Source organism: Lagopus leucura, unplaced genomic scaffold (assembly GCF_019238085.1).
Source record: "Lagopus leucura isolate 7727_CA_CO unplaced genomic scaffold, USGS_WTPT01 34985-0_obj-0_obj, whole genome shotgun sequence".
Taxonomy (NCBI): domain Eukaryota; kingdom Metazoa; phylum Chordata; class Aves; order Galliformes; family Phasianidae; genus Lagopus; species Lagopus leucura.
This window is the reverse complement of record NW_024963664.1, coordinates 1-13,383: the sequence shown is the minus strand read 5'-3', so window position 1 is coordinate 13,383 and position 13,383 is coordinate 1. Positions and strand designations below refer to the sequence as shown.

The 13,383-nt window shown below is 64.1% G+C and overlaps 1 protein-coding gene across 1 annotated transcript; it reads left to right on the top strand.

Moving 5' to 3' along the window:
• Window positions 1-3,142: 3,142 nt before the first annotated feature.
• BIN3 (bridging integrator 3) lies at window positions 3,143-13,325 on the top strand (the record flags this gene model as incomplete). The annotated part of the gene is made up of 8 exons (XM_042891507.1): window positions 3,143-3,192; window positions 3,721-3,896; window positions 3,970-4,081; window positions 8,404-8,444; window positions 8,813-8,874; window positions 10,770-10,906; window positions 11,070-11,110; window positions 13,184-13,325. Coding segments are annotated over exons 2-8 (570 nt in total), but the record flags the coding sequence as incomplete, so codon positions are not given.
• Window positions 13,326-13,383: the final 58 nt, after the last annotated feature.

Below are 13,383 nucleotides of genomic sequence, written 5' to 3'. Positions count from 1 at the left end.
GGGATGGTGCATGCGGTTGCCATGGACACGGTGTAGCGCAGCAGCGCGCCCGGAGGGATGGAGCGATGGATCCCGGCGGTGTTGGTGGCTTTGTCACCTGCACGGGGCTGGAATTCCCCGCTCCGAGGGCACCCAGTGCTGCGCGCTTCAGCTTTGGGGCTCCTCGTGGGCTGTGGGGGGGTTTGGGCTCCGTTGGTGTTTGAGGAGCGCTGCGCAGTGGGGTGGCTGCGAGCTCCTCCTGCTCCCCGTCCTCCTCGGCCAAAGCTCGCTGCGTTCTGAGCACGGTGACAACCCGGGGTGCTGCCCTGTGCTCCCAGGGACACCGCAGGGTTCTGTGGGCGCACCGCCGGGGGGGCAGAGCTTTGCTTGGGGAGCAGAGGGCTGAGCCCACCGTGGATGCGCCGTGGGATGGAGGCAAAAGGAGCGCTGCCCCATGAGGGATTGCTGCCGCTGCGCCACGTTCCCGGGGGGTGCAGCAGCGTGGGAGCTCCGTTCCGTCTCCGTTTCCCCACAGACCCCACAGAGCTGCACCCCTCTGCCCACGAGGCTCATTTGCAGCTCCCCGATGCGTCCCGGGGGGGGAACTGAGATCCTTTGGTGCTCAGCCCTGGGTGCGCGCCTGGAGAAGCTGTGTGAATAAATGGCTGGGGAAACTTCAGAGGGAGCGAAGCGCAGCTTCTCCCACCTTCCCCTCCCTGGGGTCGCTGCTCAGCCCTCAGCAGAAGCTCGCAGGGTTCTCTCCACCCACACTTCTTTCCCCGCTTTCAGCCCTTCCCACCCTGCTCAGAGCTCTGCCCCGACCCCACAGCATCTCCCCGACCCACAGCAGCCCCCTGACCCCCACAGCAGGCCCTCGACCCCCCAGCAGTGCCCCAACCCCACAGCAGCCCCCCAACCCCCCAGCGCCCCCCAACCCCACAGCAGCCCTTCAGCCCCCCAGCAGCCCGCAGTGCTGAGCTGACTCAGCGCGCTCTTCAGGAACGCGGTTTCAAAGCTTTTCACACCCCAAACAACAGCCCTGTTGCTCTCTGGCTCAGCAGAAACGAGAAAGCAAAGAGAGGGGGGAAAAAAAGAAGAAAAAAAGCCCCAGTTCTGCTTTGTCCTCTTGAGGCGCCTCCTCTCACCCCAACCCCCCTCCACGCCTGGTCCCTGGGGCTCTGCTCTCTGCCCCCCTGTGATGCTCTGCTCCCCGCGCTGCCGTTCCTTTCCTGCTTTGCTTCCCTTCTTTTTTGTTTTTTATTGCTTTTTCTTTCTGCAGATCCGTATTCAGAAAGCAAAAAGAGTTGGCAGCAACCGGGAAGATTGTCTGCAATTGTAACAGAGCAACAACAACAACAGCAGCCACCCAAAAAAAAACCCCGAGCGAACAGCCGTGGCTTTGCGCAGGGTTCCGTGCAGCACCAGGTCGCACCAGGCAGACAATGAGCCAAGAGGCAGCACGGTGCTGATGGAGGCATTCACTGCTCCGTGCTCCTGGAGCTCTGCTGCCTTGCTTTTGTGCTGGAGGAGAGCAGGGAGGGTTTGTGAGCCCCCAGCACAGAGCGCAGGGACCCCCGGCCCTGAGCTGCTCGTGGCGCTGCCCCCAGCCGCCTCCTCCTCCTCCCCGTGGCTGCAGCTGGGCCGAGCTCCATCACTTTGCAGGATCATGGACTCAAAGGGGTCAGAATGGCCTGCAGAGGTCGTGGAGTCCGGCCCTCCTGCCAGAGCAGGTTCCCTACGCCAGGTCCTTACAGCTTAAGTGCATTAATTGCCGTTTAATTGCGCTTTGCCCCGGACGCAGCCTGCAGGGCCGGGTGTGGGGGGTCTCCAGCCCCACATCGTGACATCTCTCTCCTTCCCCCAGCCCCACATCGTGACCTCTCTCTCCTTCCCCCAGCCCCACATCATGACCTCTCTCTCCTTCCCCCCCGCTTGCAGCTCGCACTTTTGGCCTCAGTTGTGCCTTTTCCTCCCCATTTGTGCCATGCCACCCTTTGCCCACCCGCGGCTCACTGTGCCCCATCCTGGCACATCCTGATGCACAGCACACCGTGGGACAGCAGGGCACCTCGGCTGCGTTTATATTTGACCCCACGCAGGAAAACATAGAGAAAAATCCGTGTTTTTTCTCTCGTTTTTGGCGCTCGTTTCCTGTAAGGCACCGCGCGGCCGGGCCGTAATGACACACCGCAGAGCGTTTGTTTCTAAAGGAGGGCTGATTCACGGGGCTGCAGAGGGCTGACAGCCCAAAATGACATCGGTTGAAGGGGAGGACGATAAACAGGAAGCGGTGCCCAAAGCGTGCACTTATCGCGGTGACTCAGGTCGGCGCCCCGGCTTCGTTACCGGCGGCTTTAATTACACCGTTGGTTTGGAAACGGTGCCAGAGCTCGGCTGGGCGGAGGCGGGGAGGGCCGGGGTCGGCGGGCAGCTTTGCGCCGCGCCGTGCGCTGAGCTGGGGGCTCCTTCGTGCAGGCGGGGCGGCGGAGCAGCGCGGCTTTGGGCGGCAGCGAGGACGGCGGCGGCTCGGGGCTGCGGCGCAGCGCTGGGTTCGGGGCTGCTGGGCTGCGAGGCGCTGGCTGCCTTGTGGCAGGGCTGACCTCTGTTGCTGTGCGGGAGGCTCTGGGCGAGCGGCTGGGATGGAGCGTCGCCTCCGGGGCTCGGTTAACAGCCGGAGGATCCCGCTTTTCTTCTTGCTTATCGGTGGAATAAAAACCCGGCGGTTCTCAGGGCTGTAAGGAGCTGGCAGGGCTGCCCCGAGTGATTCCTGGGTGCTCCTCACCTCGGAGCAAACTCGCTATGGGAACCATGTGGGTGACCCAGATTTCAGCGGGGATCTGGGCTGCGGTGCTGGCAGGTGCGGCAGCTCGCGTCGCTCCTGCTTTTAATGCCCTCCTGCTGAATCCTTACCGGCTTTGCTCTCGGTGTTGGGACGCAGCCCGCTGTGCAGCTGCGGGTTGTGCAGCACCCAGTGCCTTTGTTCCTGTGGCGGGAGGGCAGGGCGCCGCCTGGGGGGGTTGGGGGGCTCAGTGGGTGCCACACTGTGCTGGGGGTCCCCACCCCACATCCCCACCCCACATCCACCCTCCGCTCCCCCCATGGATGCTTTCGCTGCGTCGCCTCTTGCTCACACTTTCCTCCCCTCTCCCTTCTCTCTTTCCCAGGATCCCGTTCAAGATCGGGCAGCCCAAGAAACAGATTGTACCCAAGACAGTGAGTAAAGCAATTCCCCGTTTTTAGCCGCAGCCTCTGATCATGTGGCTGTGAGTCAGGGCGGCACTTTGGCTCGCCCCACTTCACGAGGAGGCGGCGGGGAGCGAGCGGGACCTGCAGCCCTGCAGCACTGCGTTCTCGTGCCACGGAGCCCCGCGCTGCAGGGAGCGCTGCTCCGGCCGGCTGCTGCCCAGGCAGGGGCTGGGATGGCTCTCCTTGCAGGCAGAGACATGGCCTGCCTTCCTTCCCTCCTTCCTTCCCTCCTTCCTTCCTTCCCTCGCTCGGCGGTGGCTTGTTTGTTCATCCTCGCTGAGCAGATGGAGGAGGAGGAGTGGTTCGGAGCGCTGAATATAACTGTTTCCAAAGAAAGGCTCATAAGCTGAGATGCTCAGTGCTCGGGCGTGAATTAATTTGTGCTGTGCAGCATTTGCTTTAGAAGCAAATTAAAGCAGCGTTTTGTCTTGCCGTGGCTCCCATCCCCGGTGCTGCCGCGTGCAGCTGCCTGCGGTGCTTCCCCTTCTCCTGCAGACGCTCCTTGCCTTCGTCCTGCACGCCTCACCCCGAGCACCGGCCCGCGTTCCTCCTCCAAAGTGAGTGCTTGGCTGCTGGCCCCAAGCTGCCAGTGCAGAACTGGGCAGCAGGGATGGAGCGGCCCCGTCACGTCCCTCCATGGCATTCCTGCATCTCCCAGCCTTTGGCAACAGGTGGGCAGCACCGCAATGCTGTAACAGACCAAAGGGCCACAGCAGTTTGTCCCCATTTATTTCTGCTTTCCAGCAGCCCCTGCTGCCCCCAGGACTTGGAGATTTGCCTCCTGTTCTTCTCAGTGCCGGCTGCCAGAACTGCCTGCCCTGGGAGCCGCCTCCATCCCACCCAGCCCCACATTTGGGTCAGTTTTGCTTTTTGTCCTGCTGGTTTCGCCCTCTCCTGCTGGGGGTTGGGCTGGGGCAGCACAGCAGGCCGCACACTGTGCACGAAGCCATGGGAGCCGTGGGGATGGGGGCAGAGGAGCCGGCAGGTGCTGCACACACAGACACACACACACACACACAGACACACACACACACACACACAGACACACACACACACACAGACACACACACACACACACAGACAGCTCTCAGCATCCCGCAGCAGAGCTTCGTTCTGCGCTGCCATTCCCAGGCCTGTCCCCATCCGCCCTTCCTTCCCTACAGAAGAGAAGTTGGGTCAGTTGGCTGCCGACCTCTGGGCGCTGGGGAGGTTAAAAAGGGAAGGCATTTGCTGGAGCTGCCCCGCTGTGGCTCGCGGTGCGGTTTGTAACCGGTGCCAGGAGGCTGAGCTCCCCACAGCACCTTTTGCTGCTCTCCAGTTGTTATTTTTCCTGGGCCGGCTGCAGTTGCGAGGCGCTGCGCTGAGGCTGCAGGGGGATTCGTCACAGCTCCCCGTGGCTTCTGAGGCTCTGCAGCAGGGCAATGTGTCGGCCCTGCGGGAAGGGAACCCCATTGCGGAGCGCCGCCCGGTCAGCCAGGGTGAGCTGCCGCCCCCCAGACGGCCGCTGCTCCGTTTGCACCTTAACCTGGGCAAATCCTCTTGCAGACGGCGTAATCTCTCCCCTCCTCTCCCCTGCCGGGAGCAGCTGGCGCCAGCTGGGGGGGCTCCGTGCCGGGGGTGCAGCCCTTGGAACTAATGCCCGCTGATGGGACTTAACCCTGCTCGAATCCCTCCGTGCCGAACGCTTCCTGCTCAAACCCCGTGCGCAGATGAAGCCTCTTATGGCAGAGATGCTCCCCGGGGCCGAGCAGAGGTGATGCGGGAAGCAGAGCCGTGCTTATCCTCAGCTCCAGCGCTCGGTGAAGTTCACCGGCGTCCCCTCGAGGCCGTGCGGCGCTCCTGGCCAGGGCTGGGTGATCCGAGATGGGGAGGAGGTGCCGCGTGTCCCCGTGGGGCTCAGAGCTGCACGGCACCGGCCGGCTCCCACCTGTTGGGATGGGAACAGGAGCGCGGCCCTTCGTTCCCCCAGCTTCCAGCCTGCCCTCCCTTGGCTCACGGGGAGCTGTGCTGCTCTGCTGACCTGGGCGAGTCGGCCTGGCGGGCCGGGGGCCATGGGCTCAGCCAACAGCCCTGTGCTCCCCGGGTCGGGCAGAGCAGCAGGATTCCATCCGCCCGCTGTTTCCATTGGGCTCCAGCAGAGAGCTGGAAATGTGTGAGTAACGACGGAGGAAATGGCGCAGAAGTTGTGGGGTGAAATCAGGGCAGGCGAGTCAAATCCTTTCACCATTTTCACGCTCTGCGGTGGGACGCGGCGTGGGCTGGAGGGGCTCCTCGGTGCCCTGTGCAGCTGCTGGCTGGGGAAACGCCATGCGGCCCCAAACCGTGCGCTGCTCATCGCCGCGGCTCAGGGCTCCATGGGCGCCGCATGGCTGAGCATCCACCCATGGCAGCTCCGTGGATGCCAGCCGTCCGCTTCGTCACCTTGGTGTCCTTTCCGACCCCGATGGTTCCCTGGTGTGGTGGGCTGCGCTGCTGGCTGGTCGGTGGTCTTGGACCTCCAGACCATGATGTCCTTGCTTCTCCCTTGCCCACCCTTTCCTCTGGTCGTGGCACAGCGCGGTTCCCCCGCACGGCAGAGTTTGACCTGATTACACAGCTCTGCTTCTGGGAGAGGAGGAAGAGTCCCTTCCTGCTTTTTCCCAGCGCCCGTGAGAAGCTCAGCCCGCAGGAACCGGCGCGTCCTCCTCCAGAAAGGAAATTCACCTCGGGGAGCGAGGAGCCCCAGCGCAGCCCCTTATTTCCATCTCTTTGTAGAGCAGCCTTTGGTTTCACCGCGGTGCAGTGATGGCGATGCTGCCCTGCGAGCGCCGGGCTGCTGGCGGCGGAGGGAGCGGGGTTGGCAAACAGAAATACGTGGCTGAGAAAGGAGAGCACCGTTTCCTTAGGAGAACTCGGCCTCCTTGATGTGGGTTTATTAAAAAGCATTAAGCAGCACGGATGCCCTGAACGAGAGGCGCCCGCTGCAGAAGCGGGTTGGATTCTGAGTTTGCAGGGGCTGTTGGGACTGCTGGGAACTTCCCTTGGGACGTGGCGGTTTTGTCGCCTGTGCTCCTGCTCCTCTTTGCTCTCAAGGAGCATAGATTCAGAATCCTATCGCAGCCTTCGCCCTCGGTCCTGGCGACTCCTGGCCGTTGAGGATTGCCACCAGGAGCGGCGCGCCGTGCAAAATGTGCCTTGCAGGACGTGCTTGGCCTGCTCTCTGCTCGTCCTCCCCGCCGTCCCCCTGCCCTCCCACCCATGGGTGCTGCAGGGCCGGCTCCTCTCCGGGCCCCATGCGTGCGGCCGGGAATAGAGCTGAGTGGGAGGCGGCTGCTGCTGTGGGCGTGAAAAAGGAGAGCAGGCTGTGGGCAGCTGTCTGCAGACGTGGCACGGAGTCAGGCGGGCAGCTGGGCGCTGTGCTGTCACCTCGTGCCATGGCAGGGCGCAGGGACGTGTTGTCCCCTCTGAGATGGGAGGCAGGGTGGCGGGGTCACCTTCCTCGGAGGTGCTCAGAACCGCGGGGCTGCGGCACGGGGGGATGCGGTTCTGGGCATGGGGGGGGGGGGGCGTGGGGGGGGAAGGGGGTTCTTGGTGGTCCTTCTTGGGCCTCCGTGGTTCTGGGGGCAGAGGGGGGTGCATTGGGGTTGGACTCGTTGATCTGGGCTGTTCTTTTTGAGCTCCGTGGTTCTGTGGGCGCAGGTGGGGGCTGGAGCTGGTGATGGTGGTGGTCTGTTCCAACCCCGGTGGCTCTGTGGCACGGTGGCGGTGGGTTGGGGTTGCACTCAGTGACCTCAGTGGACTTTTCCACCCTCCGTGGTTCTGTGGGACGGATCGGGGTTGGGGTTCTTGATGATCCCCTGCACCCTTCGTGGTTCCTTTGTGGTTGGGGTTGGATTTGGGCATCTTGGCAGCTTTCTGACCTCCGTCATCCTGCGTTGGAGTTTTTCCTCTCGAGGTCTGCAGAAGTTTCCCTGCCCTTCCATTGGGCGCCGCTGCCTCGCGTTCCTCGCCCTGCACAGCAGGAAGCCAACGGCAGGAGGGAAGGGGCTGCAAACCCCTGCAGGCCTCTGCCTTTTGGAGGAGGCGTTTTGGAGGAGCTGAGCGGAGCGGAGCCAGCAGGACCCTCCCTGCTCTGCAGCTCCCTGCCAGGACCCGCCGCCCTCCGAAGGACACCGCTGTGAGTCAACGCCGACCCTTCGGTGTTTGCATCCCAAACAATTCACACATCAGACGTATAAATAGAGCGCGGCACTCGGCGGTTATTTTTGCAGCCATACAAACACAGGGTGCTGCTTCCCCGGCTGCTGCTGAGCTGACCTCCAGGCTCCGGCAGCTGCGTGGCTCCGTCTGCCCCCACACCGCTCCGTCCCTGTGCTGCAGTGACCATTTTTAGCAGTGCAAAGGGCAGCCGGAGCTCGGCGGAGCTTTTTCATCCGTGTGCATCCCTGGGATGGTGGGAGCCGATGGTGCCGGCAGCTGGTCTGCAAGCAGCGCCACGCTGGGGCTGCGCCAAACCCTGCAGCTCCTGACCCCACTGCGAGGCCTGAGCTGCGCCAGACCCACAGCGCTGTGGGGTCCCCGATGCTCCCAGCCCTGCAGGCTCTGAGCACCTCTCAGCTGTAGCACTGTGGGCATCCGGCGATCGCAGCCCCCTGGTTCTGGGGGTGGGAGCTGGGGGAGCACACAGCAGTGGAGCAGAGGAAGGGAGGCTGCTGAGCTCCGTGTTGGAGCATTGCTCCTCAGCAGCAGCCTGGAAGGCGCCGTCCTGTGGGGTTTCGTGCGCTGAGCCCAGGTCTGAGGCTCTGCACTCAGGTTGGGCTCCTGGCAGCTCAGCACGAAGCGGCCCAGCTCCGGTCCCATGACAACAACGAGGCACAGATTTACTCTTGGCCCGGTCAGCTGAAATCCATTCGCTTATTTGGTCGACGAGCTGTGGAACAAATGTTTTAAATGTGCGTTAAAACAGCGTGGAAGGAAAGGCTCCTCAAAATCTCTCCTCTTCCAGATGCAAACAGGGGGGAGCTGGCGGTGCTGCGGTGGGGGGCAGGCAGGGCTGGGGGGCTGCAGCCTGCAGCATTGCATGGAGCTGCTTTGGGAGCGCAGGAGGGGCAGCTGTGGGCTCCCTTTGCCGCTGTGGGGCAGACAGATCGCTGCCCTCCGCCCCACAGCGCAGCTGATTTCTGTCTCTTCTTTCTGCAGGTGGAGAGAGACTTTGAGAGGGAATATGGGAAGCTGCAGCAGTGAGTATTGGCTGTGGGGCCGGGTCGGGAGCGGTGGCACGGCTCTGCTGGGCCCCTTGGCTGCCCCCATAACCCTGGAGCTCCTGAGGGCTGAGCTTTGGGGACCGGGAGCAAACATCCCCCACATCTCAGAGCATCGCAGTGGAGCTCAGCACTCTGAGCATTGCCCTGCAGTGGGGGAAGGAGCGCCTGGAGTTCCTGTTTGTGGGCAGGATTTGGGGGCTATTGAATAAGGGAGCACCGAAGTGCAGGGCTGAGAGCCATGGAGCAGCAGGGCCGGCAGCTCTGTGCTTGCAGAGCCGCTCTGGGTGGTTTTGTCTCAGCAGCGCACAAAGATTCAGACTTCACCTTCTCCTCCCATCTTTCAGGCTGGAAGAGCAGACCAAAAAGCTTCAGAAGGACATGAAGAAAAGCACAGACGCAGATTTGGGTACGTGAGCGCGGGAGGCGCAGGCTGCGGCAGGGCTGCGCAGCAACCAGGGCTCCCAGCTGCGTGGTGTCGGGGCCGCCAGGCTGTGAGCACAGCTCCCCGGGCAGCTCAATGCAGGCTGTGCCCCGCTGCAGGGCCGGGGGCAGCGCTCACTGCTGCGCCCTCAGCTGCTGGAAGGGAAGAGCGGCGCTGAGCGGGGAGCGCGTCTGCGTGCCGCCGTGGGGGCAGAGCGGAGCAGCAGGAGCCCCCCGGGCTGCAGCCGCCCTTTGAGGGACGCAGGGCGCCGTCGGGGATCCTGGGTCAGATTTTCCTCGCTCAGGATTCCCCTCCCATGCGGTGGGCGTTGTTTGCACGGAGCGTTTGGAGCCCCAGAGGAGCTGTGGGAGGACTTTCTTTTTCCGTTCCGTTCCGTGGCAGAGTCACAAACGAGCTGCAGCCAAACGCCGGCTGATTTCTCACTTAAAGGCGCAAAGCGGGGCTGCAGGGCAGGAGAGCAAACCTGGTGCAGGGCAGGAGGACAAACCTGGTGCAGGGCAGGAGAGCAAACCTGGTGCAGGGCAGGAGGGCAAACCTGGTGCAGGGCAGGAGGGCAAACCCGGCTCGGGCCCTGGGCTCCTGGGTTCCTCCCGCACTGCAGCTCTGCCCTGCGCCGCGGATCCTCAGCTCTGCGCACAGGGAAGTTGGGGTGCGAAGGTTTGGGCCTGGAGCTCCGTGCCGGGATGGAGCTGCGTTGTCACAGCGTCTGAGCCCTGCTGTAACTGCATGCAGCCTTCACTGCTGAGCGTTTGGCCCCTCGGTTTGTGATCTTAGGAGCTCATAAACCCCAGCACTGGGGCTCTGGATCGAGTTGCTCCTCCTAAAGCTGCTCCATCGCTCCCAGTTGGCCTCAGCGGAGAGTGAGTGGCTCTGCTCACAGCCACGGCCTTTTTGCTTTCTTCCTTTCTGCACACTGACCACAGCCTTTCCATTCCTGTTTTCCATTCACTGCCGTAGTTGTTTTGCTGGTCTTTGCAGCAGTTGTGTCGTGGGGGTTTAATCTTCCATCCCAGGCCAACTGCAGGGCTGGGAAGGCAGACGGGAGGCAGGAGGAGCCCATGGAGCGCCCAGCTCCGTCTTCCCCAAGTTCCAGTGGGCTCCAGGGGCAGAAGCAGCTCCCTGGGGGCAGCTTTCATCCACCTGTGTGCATTGAGGAGGGCTGAGCGCTCCAGGCCTGCTGCTCCGCTGCTCCCAGCAGCTCGGAACCCCGCAGGCAGACGCCGTCCTCACGGAGGCGCAGAGATGCGATGGGCTGCGGTTGCCCTCGTTGGGACGGAGCTGCAGGAGCCTGGCGGTGGCAACTCTGTGCTGTGCGGGGAGGAGATGGGACGAGGAGCCGCCTGCACTCATTGCTTAAGAGCTGCGGTGCTGCGAGGGCTGCTGGGCTGCGTGGATGCCTGGAGCCCAGTGTGGAAGCGGCGCGGATGCGGCTCAGATCCAACGCAGGAGGAGGGATGGGGTCCCCTGCAGTGTCCTTGGGGAGGCCGTGGCGGAGCCCCTCGGTGTTGTGCCGTCACCCTGCTGTGATACATGGCTCCGTGCTGCTAAAGGTGTCACAGAGCCGTGAGGGTGGCACGGAGCGTTGGAAGCGCCCTCATTTGGGGCCAGGAAGGAATGACGACCCCCAGTGCCACCCCGCCATGTCTGCTACTGACCTGTGCCCCGAGATCCACGAGGCTGGGAGGGAGCGCTGGGAGCCCCGCTCCGACCCCAACCCCAACCCCCCCGTGCTGCCAGGTGCTGCTCCTCACTGTCCCCCTGTTGCTCACTGTCCCCCTGTTGCTCACTGTCCCCCTATCGCTCACTGTCCCCCTGTTGCTCACTGTCCCCCTGTTCCCCTGCTCTCCCCGTTCCCGCAGCCATGTCCAAAGCAGCAGTGAAGATCTCCTCCGACCTGCTGTCCAACCCGCTGTGTGAGCAGGACGCCGCCTTCCTGGAGGTGGTCACCGCCTTCGACACGGCCATGAGGAGGATGGATTCCTTCAACCAGGAGAAGGTGAGGGCGGCATTGGCTGCGGCCGTCGTGTCGCCGTCCCAGGGCTCTTCCCACACCGGTGTCCCTTCGCCCGGCCCTGGGGACGGCGGCCCATCCTGAGCCCTCGGGGCTTTTGGTGGCGCTGGGGACGAAGGGCTGCAGGTGAGCGCTGTGCTCCCAACAGGTGAACCAGATCCAGAAGACGGTGATGGAGCCCTTGAAGAAGTGAGTGCTGGGGCCGCGTTCGTCAGCGCCGCGCTCGTTAGGGGGCACGGGGCGCTCGGGGTCTGGTGGTGACCCTGGGGAGGGGACCTGGGGGGCGACCTGTGCAGAGGGGGACGTGGGGGGGCCTGGGGGAGCTTCATGGAACGGGACTGGGGGCAAACGGCAGAGATGGGGGTCCTGGGCTGCGACCCCGTGGAGGAGGGCTGGCAGCCCTGCGCCGCTGCTGGGACGGCGGGGATGAAGGGGAGAAGGGAGCAGAAAGGGAAGGTGAGGAGCCGGCAGGCAGCGCTGCGAACGGCTGCGGGTTGCGCTGCGGGGCCTCGGTCCGTGGGGTTCCGGCGGTGGTTTTGCCTTCAAGTTTGTGCCCAAATGTGGGAGCGAAAGCGGTGGCGCTGCGGGGCTGCGGCGTCTGTGTGCTGCCAGCGGGGCCTCAGCCCTGGGGGGGGAAAAGGAACGGGAGGAACGAAAAGCAAAGCCAGAGCGGAGCTGGGAGCCGAGCTGCTGGTATCGCGTGGAACGCACGGACCTCGCCTCCAGCGCTGTGCCGGCGCTGATAGGAGCGTTTGTGCGCTGAGCTCCGCGGGTTCCAGCCAACGGAACGGGGAACCGCGGGTCCGCAGCGCGGCTCGGGTTGGCAGGGAGCCGCGGGGCCGTGGAGCCCCGAGCAGCGGCAGGAGGCAGCGCGGAGCCGGGAGCTGACAGCGTTCGGCCTCGGCTGCGGCTCTGCGGATGAGCGGCCGGAGCTGCGCCGCTGCTGCTGCACGGAGCCGCGTTGGTGCAGCGACGCACGGCGTCTGCACTGCAGCTCTGCCCCACAGCGTGCAGAGCCCCCAGCTTCTGCACCGGCCGCAGCCGCACCGAACCCTGCAGCAGCCGCTGCTTCGGAGCCGCGGAGCAGAGCGGCTGTTAATGACGTGAATTGGCGCTGATGAGGGATCCCAGCGCGCTGTCCGGGCGCTGAGGGTCGGGGCTGCGTTGGGAGCAGCACGGGGAGAACGGCGTGGGTTGGGGGGCCGCGATGCGCTTTGCTCTGCAGCTCCCACTTGCAGCTCCGTCGCACCGCGGCTCTTTGCTCCCCGTTCTCCCGTCTCGCCGCTCTTTGCAGCCGCTTCCAGCCCTCCTGGGCTCGCGGTGCCGCCCGGCCGTTGCTGGAGCCGCTTCGCACCCCGTCGGTTCTGCCCTGCGACCCGGAGCCGCTGCCGTTTCCAGCCGTGCCCCCAGCGCTGCCCCGGCGCCCCGTGCCCTCGGTCGGCCGCCAGTTGTGCCCCGCAGGATCCCCATCTCCAAACGCCTCCGCGCAGCCCAGCGCTGATCTCCCCCTCCCCGGCAGCGGCCCTCCTTTCCTTTTCCTCATCCCCTCCATCTCCCCTCACCTGCCCCCCTTAAGCTTTAATCCCCTCTCAGCAGCGCTGCCTAAAAAGTGACGAGGAGCGGCCCGGCTTACGGCCCAAAGCTGCTTTATGGCCGCCGTAATGCGCTGCGCTGCTGCTGCCCCCTTGTGCAAAGGCCGCCAGCCGTGGGGCTGTGCTATGGGGCTGTGCTATGGGGCTGTGCTATGGGGCTGTGTTGCCATGGGGCTGTGCTGCTATGGGGCTGTGCTGCTTTGGGACCATGTTTTGGGGCTGTGCTTTGGGGTAGAGCTGCTATGGAGCCGTTCCATTGGGTTGCACCATGGGGCTGTGCTGCTATGGGGCTGTGCTACAGGGCTATATTGCTGTAGGGCCATATTGCTATGGGGCTGTGCTACAGGGCTGTGCTGCCATGGGGCCGTGCTATAGGGCTATATTGCTATAGGGCTGTGCTGCTATGGGGCTGTGCTATAGGGCTATATTGCTACAGGGCTGTGCTGCTATGGGGCCGTGCTATAGGGCTATATTGCTATAGGGCTGTGCTGCTATGGGGCCGTGCTATAGGGCTGTATTGCTGTAGGGCCATATTGCTATGGGGCTGCGCTGCCATGAGGTTCTGCTGCTTTGGGGCCATGTTTCAGGGCCGTGCTTTATGGGGCCGTGGTGCGGGACGCGGGGCTGCGGGTCGGGGGCGGCCTCGTGAGGCAGCGCTGCCCCCCCCCAGGTTCAGCAGCGTCTTCCCCAGCCTCAACATGGCGGTGAAGCGGCGCGAGCAGAGCCTGCAGGAATACCGGCGGCTGCAGACCAGGGTGGAGAAGTACGAGGAGAAGGAGAGGAGCGGGCCGGCCGTGGCAAAGCTGCACCAGGTGGGGGCGCTGTGGGGTCGTTATGATGGGGGTCACTATGGGGGTCAGTATTAGGGGG